Source organism: Mesoplodon mirus, assembly GCF_964341445.2.
Source record: "Mesoplodon mirus genome assembly, chromosome: 3".
Taxonomy (NCBI): Eukaryota; Metazoa; Chordata; class Mammalia; order Artiodactyla; family Ziphiidae; genus Mesoplodon; species Mesoplodon mirus.
Genome location: NC_138978.1, coordinates 199,138,102 through 199,153,081, shown reverse-complemented (window position 1 = coordinate 199,153,081; position 14,980 = coordinate 199,138,102). Strand labels below are relative to the sequence as shown.

Below are 14,980 nucleotides of genomic sequence, written 5' to 3'. Positions count from 1 at the left end.
GGCAGCTCGTCAGGTCGGATCTGAACCGCTCCCCTTCAAAAACATGTACAAACGCATCCTCGAGCCTTGGAGATTTATGTCCGCGTTGAGACTCAATTCTTTGGGAAAAACTTGGCCAAGGCACTTTCCCAGCTGCCCGAGCTCCCCGCGGCCAGCTCCAGGGAGCGCCAGGAAGGAAGGGAGGGGCGCGGAGGAAGCCGGACTCAGGGGGGAGAGGAGGACGCGGAGGGGGTTCTCGGAGCCCCATGTGAAGCACGGGACGACCATGCACGGACACCCGTGGAGGCGCCGCGCACGACGAGCTTGCACAGCCTCCTCGTTTCTAAGTGCCCGGTTTGCCTCAGTTTGACGTGAAGGACAAATAAACTGAAGCACCTCTTCTCCAACGTCACTTCTTCCAGCCTTGGGTGAGGGGCGTGCGGGCGTGGGGTCCCGACGGTGCCGCGGCCCCGGGAGACCCCCAAACCGGAGGCAGGCCGGCCCTCCCGAGCACCCGTCGGCGGGGACGGCAGGCTCCTCCTGGGAAGGGCTGGGTGGCGAAGGCCCGGGTCCGAAGCTGCGTGGTCTCTGAGCAACGCCCGCCTCTCAAGGGCCCGCAGACACGGCGATGCGCACACAACGGCCCGGCTCCAGGAAGACGGCGCTTGTGGATGCTGGAACCTGACCCCACGGGATCCCCACGCGTCTTCTGTGGGTTTCTCCGTGACCCGGGCAGGCCTCTCCGTGTGGCCCTGCTGGGGAGTTGGCACTGAGGGGCCGCAGGCTGCCCCCTCCCCCCACGCCAGGGCCGCCAGGTGGTGGGTTCGCGACCGGCCCGGAGCCTGACGTCCTTGGCCTGCCTGCCCCGTACCCTCCGAGTGACCTCGAGCAAGTTACTTCTTCTGTGACTTGGTTTTTCCCATAGGAAAAGGGACTGTTATGGGGAATAAATGAGAGCGTGCTGGCCTTCAGACGGCAGCCGCCTCCAGGGCCACCAGCCCTCCTGACTCCACGCCCTCCCCACCAGGAGGGAGACCGAGAAAACTGGGCCATCTTCTGGGGGCCCCACATCCGCCCCAGGTCAAAGCTGGCTCATCTCGTGGCGTGAAGCTTGGCCCTGATGTGCTCTCATGAGGAGGGCCGGCAGGCTGCTCGGGGCCGCGGGCCACCTCCCTCTCAAGTTTCTGTGTCACAGCGTCTCCAGCAGGGTATCAGCTCCGCCCGACAGTAATTCGGGTGCTTCAGATCTAGTGGGTACTAGTTGCCAGCTACTGACCCCGAAGACACAGCAGACAGGCAGAAAGAAGAACAGGCCTGGGTCAGGACTAATTAGATTGTTGCTACAAATTAAAAACTCATTTCAGAGAGTGAAACTGCTCAGCAGTGAGGACCCCTCACGCCGCCACGGTGGGAAAATGAGCCATCTGCGAGCCTGCCTTCAGACCCACATCCAGGGAGAGGCGTCAAGTTCAGAAGATGCATTTCCTGGTTCTCAGGTAAAGACGAGCCCCACCCCTCACCTGCCGCCTCCTCTGCAAGCCCCCTGCTGGCAGTGGGGCTGGGAGTTTGGCCGTGGGAGGGCACATCCCCAGGCCCAGATCTGTGACAAGGAGGAGGGCAACACCCGCCAAGAAGGGAGAAGGAGGCAAAGACCCAGCAGGGGGTGGGCGGAGCGGGGCTGGGTCAGTGCCCCCCCCAGCGCTCGCTCGGTTCTTGTCAGGCCCTGGGGCCGTGGTTCTCAGCCCAGCTGCACAATAGAACCAGCAGGGGAGCTCTGAACAGACACCCGGGCCTTTGCCTCTGAGGGGTGCCTGGCACAAATGTGCTCAAGCCCCCAGGTGTCTGGAACATGTGGCCCCTGCCCTTGGTCACTGTCACCCCAGGCGCAACCCGACTGCTCCAGGGACCAGGTTGCACTTGGATTGCTGTTGACTGAGACTCTAACCTCCCCCCAGAAACGTGTGTGTGTCCACACACAGGTAGGCGTGGACCCGTCTGGCTGAGTGACTCGCGCTCCGTCTCTAGGGGAAGAGTCGCACCAAACCGACGGCAGCCCGGGCCAGGCCCCGGCCCTGGGTCGTCACGGCCCGTGCCGCGTCTGCAGACCACCAACCTTCACAGGAACCCGCATGCAGGCTCTGGGGGGCGAGCGCAGAGCCCGGGACCAACAACAAGAGGGAACGTGCCTGGAGTGGAGGAGGGGAGGAGGGGGCAGGACTAGAGCCCCTGGGGGTCCGAGCCCTCGATGGCCTCCGAGAGTCTGGCCACAACCCGGGTCAGGGCCCTGTTCTCAGCCTGCAGCTGCTCGTTCATCTGCTTCAAGGTCTGAATCTGTTTTAGCTGGTGGAGGCTCTGCAGAGAGTGAGACACGAGGGACAGACAGGCAGACAGAGACAGACGGACCAGAGGAGAGAAAAGTGGGACAAAGAAACCACGTTGACATTCTGTTGACGTTTTGCTTTTGTTTTTAGTTCGCATGCAAGAAAGGAAAGGAGAGAGGCCAGAGGAATGGTGGGCGGGGCGGGGGTGGGGGTGGGGGCCGGCCCCGGACGCCCGGGGCTCCTCCCAAGTCCGCTGCTGCCCTGCTCCCCACTCTGCTCCTACGCCCCCCATACTTGGCCCCCGACTCCCACTTGTGTTCTTTCTGCGTCTTTCTATTACCTCATTTATTTCTCATTTTAAAAAATGGAACGAGGCAAAGAAGTGTTTTCTGTGGGAGGCGCACATGCAGGAGGCCCTCTCCCTTTCCTGGAAGCATCATCACCAGGCCTCCTCTGCTTCCCGGACGCCTGTTCCAGGATCAAGAACTGCCCACCTGCCCCCACCTGCTCCGGGAGCGTATGCACCAGGGAACCCACGGCAGACTATACTGTCTCTGCCCGGGTCACAAAGAGGCCGGGAGCTACTTAAAGCTGCCACCGACAGCCTCCTGTGTGGAATCGCAGCTCTGCACAAAGGTGGGGGGCGTCGTGTCCAACGACAGTGGACTGGTGAGCGATGCCCGTGCCAGTCCAGCTGTCAGCACGTGCTGCAAATGGAACAGAACCACCCGCCCGAAGCCACGCTTCCCAAGCTCTGTGTCCCACAAGGATCTAAAGCCGGCGGTAAACGGAGTCCTCGCCAGGCCTGCTTCCTGTCACTAGTCTTTCCTAAGAGTCCTCTGACCCTGAAGCTGAGGCCACCAGCTCTGGGAGAGAGAACGCGGTCTTGTCATGCGAACGGGGCTTCACAGACGGACATGACAATCCTGTGGGCTGTGGTGACTACAGACGGGTCGCCGGGCACCAGAGGAAGTCTCTCCTGCCCACGTGGACAGGAAGGACAGAAATGAAAGGTGGAGGAGTTATAGCTGTTTGGGAGTGAAAGAAGCAAGAAAATGAAAGGCAGTGTGAAGATGAAAACAGTGAAAAGGAAAACAAGCAGAGAGACCAAGCGGCTGCATCTCCTTCCCCACAGAGGGAGAATCGCCACCCTGGGAAAAGGGAGGGCAGCCACACAGTTCTGAGCAGCCGGGAGCGGCCGGGAGAGGACACAGAGGGTCGCGGTGCAGCCTGCGGGACCAAATTTAAGAACCAACGGAGAGCCCCTGACTCTCACTCTTCTTTGGCGTTGACACTGGACCGAAGCTTTCAAGGCAGTCATGGTCCTGACATGAAGCGGTCCTTGCCTCCTGGGGAATAACGCTCAACTAGGAGGACGATTCCTGTGAACGTGTGCACAGGCAGGCTAAGGGGAAGAATGTGGCCATAAAGGCAGGAAGCTGCCGTAGGAGCCAGGCTGAGAACACGGCGTGGTGGGGAGGCGGTGGGAGGGCACAGAGCAGGGTGGCCGGGGAGGCTGCCAGGGCAAGGAGATCGAAAAATCCAAGAGCAATCTCATGGGGGATTGGCTGCCAGGCTCCTCCCACGCGAGGGCCTGGGGCAAGGGGAGGAGGCATGGGAGGAGGCCGCCATGGGAAAGCTCTCCGGCCTGACGCAGGCATGCTGACCCGCACACCCCGCAGAGGCTGGCACGCAACCCTGCTCCAGCCCAGCTCGCGTGCGCTTCTCCTGGGGAGAGTCCATAAACACCGACCGTCCCAAGTAAAGACCAAAAAGGCACAGCCTGTGTCACCACCACGGAGCCCCACACCCCACGGGCGAGCCCACCTTACAGTTCCCGGAGGCGGGGAACAGGCCCGAGTCCCTTTCTGTCCCTGAGCCCCCCGGCTCCTCAGGGTTCACTGGAGGTCAGTCGCTGTTCCCTGCGGACCACGCCCGGAGGGTCTGAGCATCTGTACAAACTGGACCGGGTCCACTCGCCCTCAGCTCAACCGGGCCCCGGGTGCGACAGTACAGGTGTACTGCGGCTGGCTACCAAGCATCCACGCATGTCCCCACAGACTGCTGTCTGCGTGAAGGGCCTGAAAGCTGACCAAGCATCCCCTGAGCCTCCTGCAGGCCAGCACACCAGTTTTCACGATGCTTGAGTCTGTACGTCTGAAGTCTCTGTCCCCAAGGAGGGTCCAGGCGCAAACACCCTAAGGTCGGCTGGCGGGCGGCTGGCACGTCCCCCCCCCGTCCCTGGGTGGAGCGGGGCTGTCTGCTCAACTGGCCGGGCTTCGAGCTGAGCGAACGTGCTCAGGCCTGAGCCGGCAGGAGCTTCTCCCCCAGGGGTCTGCAACTGGCAACACAGAACACGGGCATCTGACTCATGAAGGAATTTTTTAACTGAAAGAAGATTGGCTTCAGTCAGCACACCTACCGGTGTGGGGCCTGGACGGCCGGAGCCAGGCTCTGCCTGAATTTGAAGTGGGCGGGCACAGGACCCAGGGCTGAGCGGGGCACGAGCTTCCGTGTACCTGCTCTCCACCGAGGAAAGAAAAGGACTCACAACCTCATTCATGAAATCTCAGCCCCAGAGGCTGATGAGACAGAGAGAAAGACGCACCTGCCCCAGCCCATGGCCCCAAGGGTGCCTGGTGCCTCTGTACTCAGAGCGGGAATCGGGGGTGGGGGGGAACCCAGCTGCTCCCCTGCGGCTTGCGATCCAGCCCTCGTGTGGGGCTGAATGGATGAGAAAGCGCCTCCCGGCTGGAGGGTACAAGGCAGCCTGGGCCCTCAAGGACCCTACAAGGCAACAGCTCGGGCCTTATCCACGCTCCTGATCGGCGTTTGGGCCATTTCTTAATGAGCGTCCTGTTCGTTGCCAACAGATAGTTTAACACAAGGGCTTCCAAAATGGAGGAGCCCCTGCACAACTGTGAGCCGTGGACCTGCATTCAGACCTGTCCAGCCTGCGAACGTGCTCTGAGCGGCAGGTGAGGCGGGTCTGGAGAAACCAGCAGCTGGAGAAGCAACCACCAGCTATTTTTGCTTCTGGCTGTTCGTGAGACACAGGCGGCACTGCCGGACACCGTGTGCGGGCGTCCCGGCACGTCCGGGATGGAGAGCGTGGAGCGCGCACAGGGCTTGCCCCTCCCTCGTACAGCAGCCACACAGACCAACCAGGACCAGGATTCCGGGCATTTGACCTTGTTGAGCCCTGAGCAACTTTTTTCAGTAAAGAACCAAACTTCTCAGGCCATGGGAGCAATAAACATCTCTCCCAGAGGGCTCCTGGCCTGAGGGCTCTGCTCACACTTCCAGGAGCCAGAGGCGTGTGTTTCACGGGTGAAGATACGCCGAGAGAGGAAAGCAGCCAAGCGGCACCCAGCCACCGTGGCGCGGCCCCACGCGCTGCAGCCCCAAGGCCCAGGTCCCATGCACTCCCACAGCCCCTTCCCTCTCCCCCTCCCCTGGGCAGCACGAGTGCGGCTCCCAGGACTCACTGCCCCAGTGGTGACCGTCCCCAGGGAGGGAGATGTGGCTGAATATTCCAGGGGCAAGGGCGGGGGCAGGAGACCAACAGGAGATTCAGCCTGCCCTCCACGGAGGAGTGGCTCCACCTGCGTGCCTTCCCGGCTCCAGCTTCCCAGGCTCTCCCCAGGGGCCAGGAGCTGAGAACCCGGCTTCAGCCTTTCACCCGTCCCTCCCTCGGGGTGAAGCTGCTGCTGAGAAAACCTTATGAGTTCCGCTCAGGTCTGCCTCCAGCCTGCTGGACGACATCCCCTTACTCCAAAGGCCACGTCTGTCCCCAGAAAGGCTATGAGGGGCCCCAGGGGCGCCGGGCGAGCTGAGAGCCAGGGTAGGGGCCGTGCACAGGCTCACCTCGTCCTCACCATGCCTGCATCCCTCACGGGCTGCCCGTGACCCGCCCCGCAGGCCTGGGTGCAGGCACACGGCAAGCGCGCCTCTCCATACCTTCATCTCCTCCTCCATCTCCGACATCTTCCGCTCCAAGGCTCGCCTCTCCTGTTCAACACAACCAAACTGCTGAGCATCTGACAGATTTGGAAAGGAGTCAAAACCCTGCCCCACCCAACCCCCGACTTATCCGGACCCCAAAGCCATGGGAATAGAACTTAAAACTTAGCTGCTTTCCAAATTCAACACAATCAGGGGAGATGGGAACCCATTATATGCCCAGGTTCAAGTCAAAGCTAGGGTTCATCGACAGATAAATCTGAGTTTTCCCAACCCGAGAATGTCAACCCCCAGAAAGACACTCTGAGTGTGGTCGGGGGGGTCGGCAGTTGGCCCAGAGCCACCCCACCTCGGTCAGGGCCAGCACACTGTCTGCTCTTCTTAGGGTCGGAGTCCTAAGACCTCGACTTGGGGCAGAGGGTCCTGCTGAAGCTCCCCCTCTGTTCAAAGGGACGGGAAGGGTCCAGAGGCCTGGACCACACGCCGTGGCAGGCGAGCCCGCGCAGTTCCGCTTTCCCAGGGCAACGCGGACGGCCCCCTGAGGACCCTCCCGCCCTGAGCTCTGAGGAGGCCGAAGCACCAGCGACCAAACTGCTGTCCACAGAGTCAGAGAGAGAGGAGAGGCGCCCCCTGGGATGGGACGTGCAGGCTCCCGCCTCCTTCAGACGGTGTCCTCCCCCCCACGCACACGCACCCGCTTCTCCATCTCCAGCACCGACGACCGGTCGGCGGTCTTGTCTTGTTTCTGCTGGTGCAAACGGGAGGAACACATTGTTACTGGAGCGTCTCAGGGCCAGAGGGCCCGTCCAGTCCAGCCCCACTGGACGCCCGGACACGCGGCCCAACCCACGGGTCCTGATGTCACAGAGACGAAGTCGCCCTTCCGAGTTCACAGAATCCCCGCCGGGAGTGGAGGAAGCAGCAGTGCTCCCAGAAGTGTACCACGGTCACAAGCGCAAAGGCGTTACCACACACACACACACACACACACACCATATATACACACCACACAGTATATACACCCCCCCCCCACACCACACAGATACATCACATATATACACACCACACAGTATATACACCCCCCCCACACACCACACACAGACACATCACATATATACACACCACACAGTATATACACCCCCACACACACCACACAGACACATCACATATATACACACCACACAGTATATACACCCCCACACACACCACACAGACACATCACATATATACACACCACACAGTATATACACCCCCACACACACCACACAGACACATCACATATATACACACCACACAGTATATACACCCCCCACACACACCACACAGACACATCACATATATACACACCACACAGTATATACACCCCCACACACACCCCACACAGACACATCACATATATACACACCACACAGTATATACACCCCCACACACACCACACAGACACATCACATATATACACACCACACAGTATATACACCCCCCACACACACCACACAGACACATCACATATATACACACCACACAGTATATACACCCCCCACACACCCCCCACACAGACACATCACATATATACACACCACACAGTATATACACCCCCACACACACCACACAGACACATCACATATATACACACCACACAGTATATACACCCCCCACACACACCACACAGACACATCACATATATACACACCACACAGTATATACACCTCCCACACACACCACACAGACACATCACATATATACACACCACACAGTATATACACCCCCCCCACACACACACACCATATATACACACCACACAGTATATACACCCCCCACACACCCCCCACACAGACACATCACATATATACACACCACACAGTATATACACCCCCCACACACCCCCCACACAGACACATCACATATATACACACCACACAGTATATACACCCCCCACACACCCCCCACACAGACACATCACATATATACACACCACACAGTATATACACCCCCCCCCCCACACACACACCATATATACACACCACACAGTATATACACCCCCCCCACACACACACACACCATGTATACACACCACACAGTATATACACCCCCCCCACACACCCCCCACACAGACACATCACATATATACACACCACACAGTATATACACCCCCCACACACCCCCCACACAGACACATCACATATATACACACCACACAGTATATACACCCCCCCCCCACACACACACCATATATACACACCACACAGTATATACACCCCCCCCCCACACACACACACCATGTATACACACCACACAGTATATACACCCCCCCCACACACCCCCCACACAGACACATCACATATATACACACCACACAGTATATACACCCCCCACACACCCCCCACACAGACACATCACATATATACACACCACACAGTATATACACCCCCCCCACACACCACACAGACACATCACATATATACACACCACACAGTATATACACCCCCACACACCCCCCACACAGACACATCACATATATACACACCACACAGTATATACACCCCCCACACACCCCACACAGACACATCACATATATACACACCACACAGTATATACACCCCCCACACACCCCACACAGACACATCACATATATACACACCACACAGTATACACCCCCCACACACCCCACACAGACACATCACATATATACACACCACACAGTATATACACCCCCCACACACCCCACACAGACACATCACATATATACACACCACACAGTATATACACCCCCACACACACCACACAGATACATCACATATATACACACCACACAGTATATACACCCCCACACACACCACACACACACACCCCATGTATACACACCACACAGTATATACACCCCCACACACCCCACACAGACACATCACATATATACACACCACACAGTATATACACCCCCACACACACCACACAGATACATCACATATATACACACCACACAGTATATACACCCCCACACACACCACACAGACACATCACATATATACACACCACACAGTATATACACCCCCACACACACCACACAGATACATCACATATATACACACCACACAGTATATACACCCCCCCCACACACACCCCCCACACAGACACATCACATATATACACACCACACAGTATATACACCCCCCCCCACACACACCCCCCCCACAGACACATCACATATATACACACCACACACACAATACATATTGACACACATATACATTCACCACATACGCAGACACCACACACACACACTACACATATATACACCCCCCCACATCCATACACACCTCTCACAAGACATATACGCACACCACATACACAGACCACACAATACACACACATACACACAAACACCCCCCCCCACACACACACCCCACACAGACACATCACATATATACACACCACACAGTATATACACCCCCACACACACCCCACACAGACACATCACATATATACACACCACACAGTATATACACCCCCCACACACACACCCCCCACACAGACACATCACATATATACACACCACACAGTATATACACCCCCACACACACCACACAGACACATCACATATATACACACCACACAGTATATACACCCCCACACACACCACACAGACACATCACATATATACACACCACACAGTATATACACCCCCACACACCCCCCACACAGACACATCACATATATACACACCACACACACACTACATATTGACACGCATATACATTCACCACATACGCAGACACCACACACACACTACACATATACACCCCCCCACATCCATACACACCTCTCACAAGACATATACACACACCACATACACAGACCACACAATACACACACACATACACACAAACACCCCCCACACACACACACCCCACACAGACACATCACATATATACACACCACACAGTATATACACCCCCCCCACACACACCCCCCACACAGACACATCACATATATACACACCACACAGTATATACACCCCCCACACACCCCCCACACAGACACATCACATATATACACACCACACACACAATACATATTGACACGCATATACATTCACCACATACGCAGACACCACACACACACTACACATATATACACCCCCCCACATCCATACACACCTCTCACAAGACATATACGCACACCACATACACAGACCACACAATACACACACATACACACAAACACCCCCCCACACACACACCCCCCACACAGACACATCACATATATACACACCACACACACAATACATATTGACACGCATATACATTCACCACATACGCAGACACCACACACACACTACACATATATACACCCCCACATCCATACACACCTCTCACAAGACATATACGCACACCACATACACAGACCACACAATACACACACATACACACACACATATAAACACCCCCCACACACACACACTTCAAGGCCAACCACCCCCCTCACCGCCCTTCCCTCGCCTCCTTCTGGAACCTCAGGCCCGGAGGACATGGCAGTGCCGTTGCTCCTGTCAAAGCCTGAGCGCCAGGCGCTCTTCTGAGCGACCCCCTCCCACTCTGCTCCTGCTTTGGGGACCGAGGCTGTGATTTTCGAGGAGGACGGGCTGCCGGAGCCTCTCGGGGTCCATTCAGGGGACCTGCCCTGCTCTGCACAGAACTGTTACTGTTTTATGCACTGGGCTTCCAGATAGGATTAGAGCTTTATTCTGGATCATCTTCTACTTTTCATATAAATTTGCAGAGGGGCTAAAACATTTAGCCGCCACAGCTACAAGGTAGAAAACAGCTTCAGGGAGCGACTGTTTAACAGAGTGGGGAAATGACCTGAGTCCCTTTTGGGCAGAATTTCTTACAATCAATAGACAGTTAATGACGACAGAGTGACTACTTTTATACCTAGTCCCAGGCACGGAAACATTTAATAAGTACAGAAATTACGCTGGTCTTACTGAGGAGGTTTCTTTTCCAAAAAATTAAGGACTAGCCAGAACTGGCAGTAAATTGGGATTTCTGGCTCCTGTCCTGGGCTCCCGCCGTCTGCTCTGAAGGTCACGGCCACGGCGTCTCTGCACCACAAGCCTCTCTTCCCTAAGCCTGAGCAGCGTAGAAGCTGTGCCGATTTCACTACTTGGTTCACCTACACAAAGAGAACTTAACTAGTTCTCTTCGACAAAGACCTAATTCTGTTTTGCTCTGTTTTAACCCCAACCCCTCCAAGTTTGGGTGGACCTTTCATGGAAACACACTGAATGTGCACGTGGTAACTGTTTCCACACAGACGTGTGGGGTCGACAGGCCTCCCCTGCACCGTCCTACCGAACAGTCCAATTTTGGTAAAGAGCAGAGGCTTGGTTTGTAGCACCGCCGTTTCTTCTGAATTCCAGTAACCTGTATTTGGCAAAACTCAGTATATTCCAACACACTCAGCAAAGCAGTTGGCTAGAAAGTCAACGCTCTTCCCCAGCGACTAAAAGGCTGAGTTTATTTTCAACGCCCTCTGTGCAATCAGTGTCCCCGGCTCGCAACTCCAAAGCCGGGGCCCCAAAGCTCAAAAGATGTACTGCTGGGGCTTGTGCAGAGGAGGGAACGGGGCGGGCGGGCCGTGGCTCCTTGCAGGACCAGCCCGTGCTGGTTCAGGGCCAAGTTAGCCCCGGCCGCCACAACCAGGCGGGGCCCTTCCAAGGTGACAACGACGGACAGGCAGCTCCCAGGACAGGCCCACTCCGCGCTGGCCGAGCCCTTCAGGAAAGCGCGGCCCCTCGAGCGCCAGCACCCCTGCCTGCCCGGGGGTGTTGGGAGGGCACTGCCCCGAGCCCCACGTGCTCACTGCCGTAGATCCCAGCGTTTTCGTCTCTGCTTTTGGACCCCACCCTGGGGCGGAACCGACAGCTAGCTCTGGTCTTCATCTGAGCCTCCCGGTAACAGTCCACATTCTCATCCCCAGGCCTCCAGGCGGCTTCCTGCTGACCCAGCAATAACCCAAGACAGGGCTCGCGCCAGCCTTCAGTGAGGGTCTACCTCCCTGGTGATGAGTGCACCACCCGCTATGTGTCACTAAGTAAACCAGGCCTGGCAGCGAGAGGAAGAGCTTTATCTGGCTCCTTGTTCTGGCACAGGTGCCACAGGACAGAACCCAATGTCCCAACGACACCTTCGTCCTGGGTTTGCTGTGACCAAACCATGACTGACAAGGCAGGAGGCACACACTGCCCACGACCAAGCCCTGACGCTGGCCCACGCTCTCCGCTAAGAAATGAGCAGATAACCCGTAAGAGTAATTACGAGCACTCGGGGGCCAGGAATGGTCCACTGGACCATCAATTTCCAATTTTAAGTTCAACGCGCTTTGAACCCCAAACCAAATCTCTGGGAGGGCTGACCTGACTACCTCACCCCCTCACCCCCTCCCCCTCCTCACCTGGGCCATCTTCTCAAGCTTGGATTTCACGTCTGCCAGCTCGAGCTGGGCCTCCTGAAGTTTTGTCTTCAGTTTCTGGTTTTCGGTCAGGGCGCTCTCGTAGAGCTGGGGGAGGGAGAAGAGGGAGTCAGGTCCCCACCCTGTGGGCAGGGCAGCAAGACAGGAGGGCCCAGGGACAGAGGATATTCAGCCAAGGGCTCTGGCTCTCCTGCTGCTGGAACCGTGAGGTCCTAGGTGCTGAACACAGATGATGCTCCACTGTCAGCGGTGTTAATCCCCAGGAGGTAGGGGTGGGGTAGGGAAGTCTGTGCACTACCTCCCGCAGGGAGGGCGTTCACATGGCTTAAAGACGTGGTTCTCACACAAAAGAAGTTTCCTTTTGGAGCCACCCTCCTGTGTATCCATCTTAGCCAAGTTCTGTTCAACAAAACAAACATTTTCTTAACAAAAAAGTGTTTTCCTGGCATCTCAAGCACTTGAAAGGGAAGCTTTCTGAGCCGGCCCCTGGAGCTGGGTCCTCTCCCTCAAGAACCAAAGGAAACGAACCATAAAACGATGGAAACCCCCCAAACCAGATTGTTATTATTTACCATTGCCAAGAAGTAAGTATCTGGTTGATGTTCACAGGACCTCATTAAAAGCACGTGTTTGTTGAAAATATCAGAGTCCATCAAGTGATTCTCCGGGCCCAGGCAACCAGCATTACTCTTATTTCCCTTTCCACGATTCTTAACCCTTACTTTTTCCTACACCTCTAAATATCTGATTTAAGTGCATTTTTACTGCACTGAAAGCAATACGTGAAGGGGTCTTCATTTAGCTGGTTGAGAGGGGGTAAACGTGCCGGCCGTTAGCATCTGTCGCTGGAGCACCTTCCCTCCCGCCTCTCAGCAAGGAAGAGGCAGGGGGGTCAAGTGGAGGGGACCCCTGCATGGGGACCCGGGAGCCCCCACCTTTCTGTAGTCCCTGCTGCTGTCTTCCCCCGTGCGGCTGCTCAGGGTGGCCAGGCGGGCCTCGCGGGCCTCCCGGCGGGCTCTGGCCGAGGCCCGCTCGCTGCTGGCGTCACTGCCTCCCAATTCCAACCTGTGGGAGACACAGTAAAGTTACAAGTGGCTTCCAAGAACGAAAAGGTGGAGGGAGGTGATGCTTAAGGGCAGTAGGCGCCTTTCCTAAGATGCGTTGAGTGCTCTGGCCAGAACAGGCCCGGGCCTCCCCGCCTGCCGAGGGCACTGCTCGGGGAAGGAGGCCAGCACCCACCCAGGACGGAGCTGACTCGGGAGGTCGGTGGTGTGGCTGTGTGCCGATGGCAAGCGCAGAGCTTCTCAAATTAGCTCAGGGCCAAACAGCTTCCCTCAAGAGCATGCTTTTAAACGCAGAAGTTTCTGGGATCTCAGTGGCTCTTACAAAATGATTCCAATGAAGTGCCAATGAGCCAGAAACACATGGGCCTGGAGCTGCAAGCGGGGGTGGCTGAGGACGGCAACCTGGGCTCAGCAGGCCGGCTGGACCCCCAGAGGTGTCGGGGCAGCTCGCGTTCTGCCCTCTCCTCTGGACACCACACCTGTGACAGGACTTCATGTCTCGTAGCAACTGCACTTTTGGGGCGGACGGTGGCTTCGTCCCAGTACTGACTGGTCCATGAGTGGAAGGGCCTCTCAGCTGACCTCCTGCTTAAGTGGACGGACGACTCGCACCCTGATCCTTCACACTGGTTCCTATTTTTCTGGCACTTTGCTCTTTCCAAGCTAAAAGGCGGCCCACAGAAGGGCCACGTGCAAACCAGCCCTCCAGGGCTCTACCCCTGAACCGGGGCGGTGTGAAGAGTCCCAGCTGTGGAGCTTCCGCCCGCGTTCCTGTCCTGCAGGGGCCACACGGGGGTGGGGGGTGGGGTGGACTAGGTACCAGAAGAGGCCGAGCAGGGGTGGGGGGCAAAGCTGCTGATGACACCAAGGGCTGCCTTTTCCTCACAGAGATGCTCAGTCCTACAACATTTTCTACTACATTCTTTTCCTTCTTATAGTTAAAAAATCTTTTGTAAATAGAAATCTCTTTATTGACTTTCTTGATTGCAAAAGCAATACATGCATGTTGAACAGTTTAAGTATTGGAACTGAAGTGTCTAAAATAGAAAGTGAAAGTCACCCCACGGTCCTGCCCAAGGAACAATCTCTACCAACAGTTCAGTTCATATCCTTGCAGGATGTTAAACAAGGATGTCAAAATAAACATTTCTGTAAATAAAACCAGAGGACACCTTCCGTGGC

General features: G+C 56.4%; 1 protein-coding gene across 12 annotated transcripts in view; it reads right to left on the bottom strand.

Moving 5' to 3' along the window:
• The window catches only part of PPP1R12B (protein phosphatase 1 regulatory subunit 12B), a 212,006-nt gene that overhangs the window by 11,975 nt on the left and 185,051 nt on the right, over positions 1-14,980 (bottom strand). For 9 of the 12 annotated variants that reach the window (XR_014293375.1, XR_014293376.1, XM_082613532.1 and 6 more), the window contains 4 exons: positions 13,670-13,799; positions 12,717-12,821; positions 6,958-7,011; positions 6,261-6,311 (listed from right to left, as the gene is read on the bottom strand). Coding sequence is in view for 9 of the 12 variants with exons in the window: in XM_082613532.1 (XP_082469658.1) it covers positions 6,261-6,311; positions 6,958-7,011; positions 12,717-12,821; positions 13,670-13,799 (340 nt within the window). In the remaining 3 variants the exon portion in view is untranslated. Of the gene's footprint in view, positions 1-6,260; positions 6,312-6,957; positions 7,012-12,716; positions 12,822-13,669; positions 13,800-14,980 lie in introns of those variants that run through there. The other 3 variants (XM_082613531.1, XM_082613534.1, XR_014293377.1) reach the window with 3 other exon arrangements.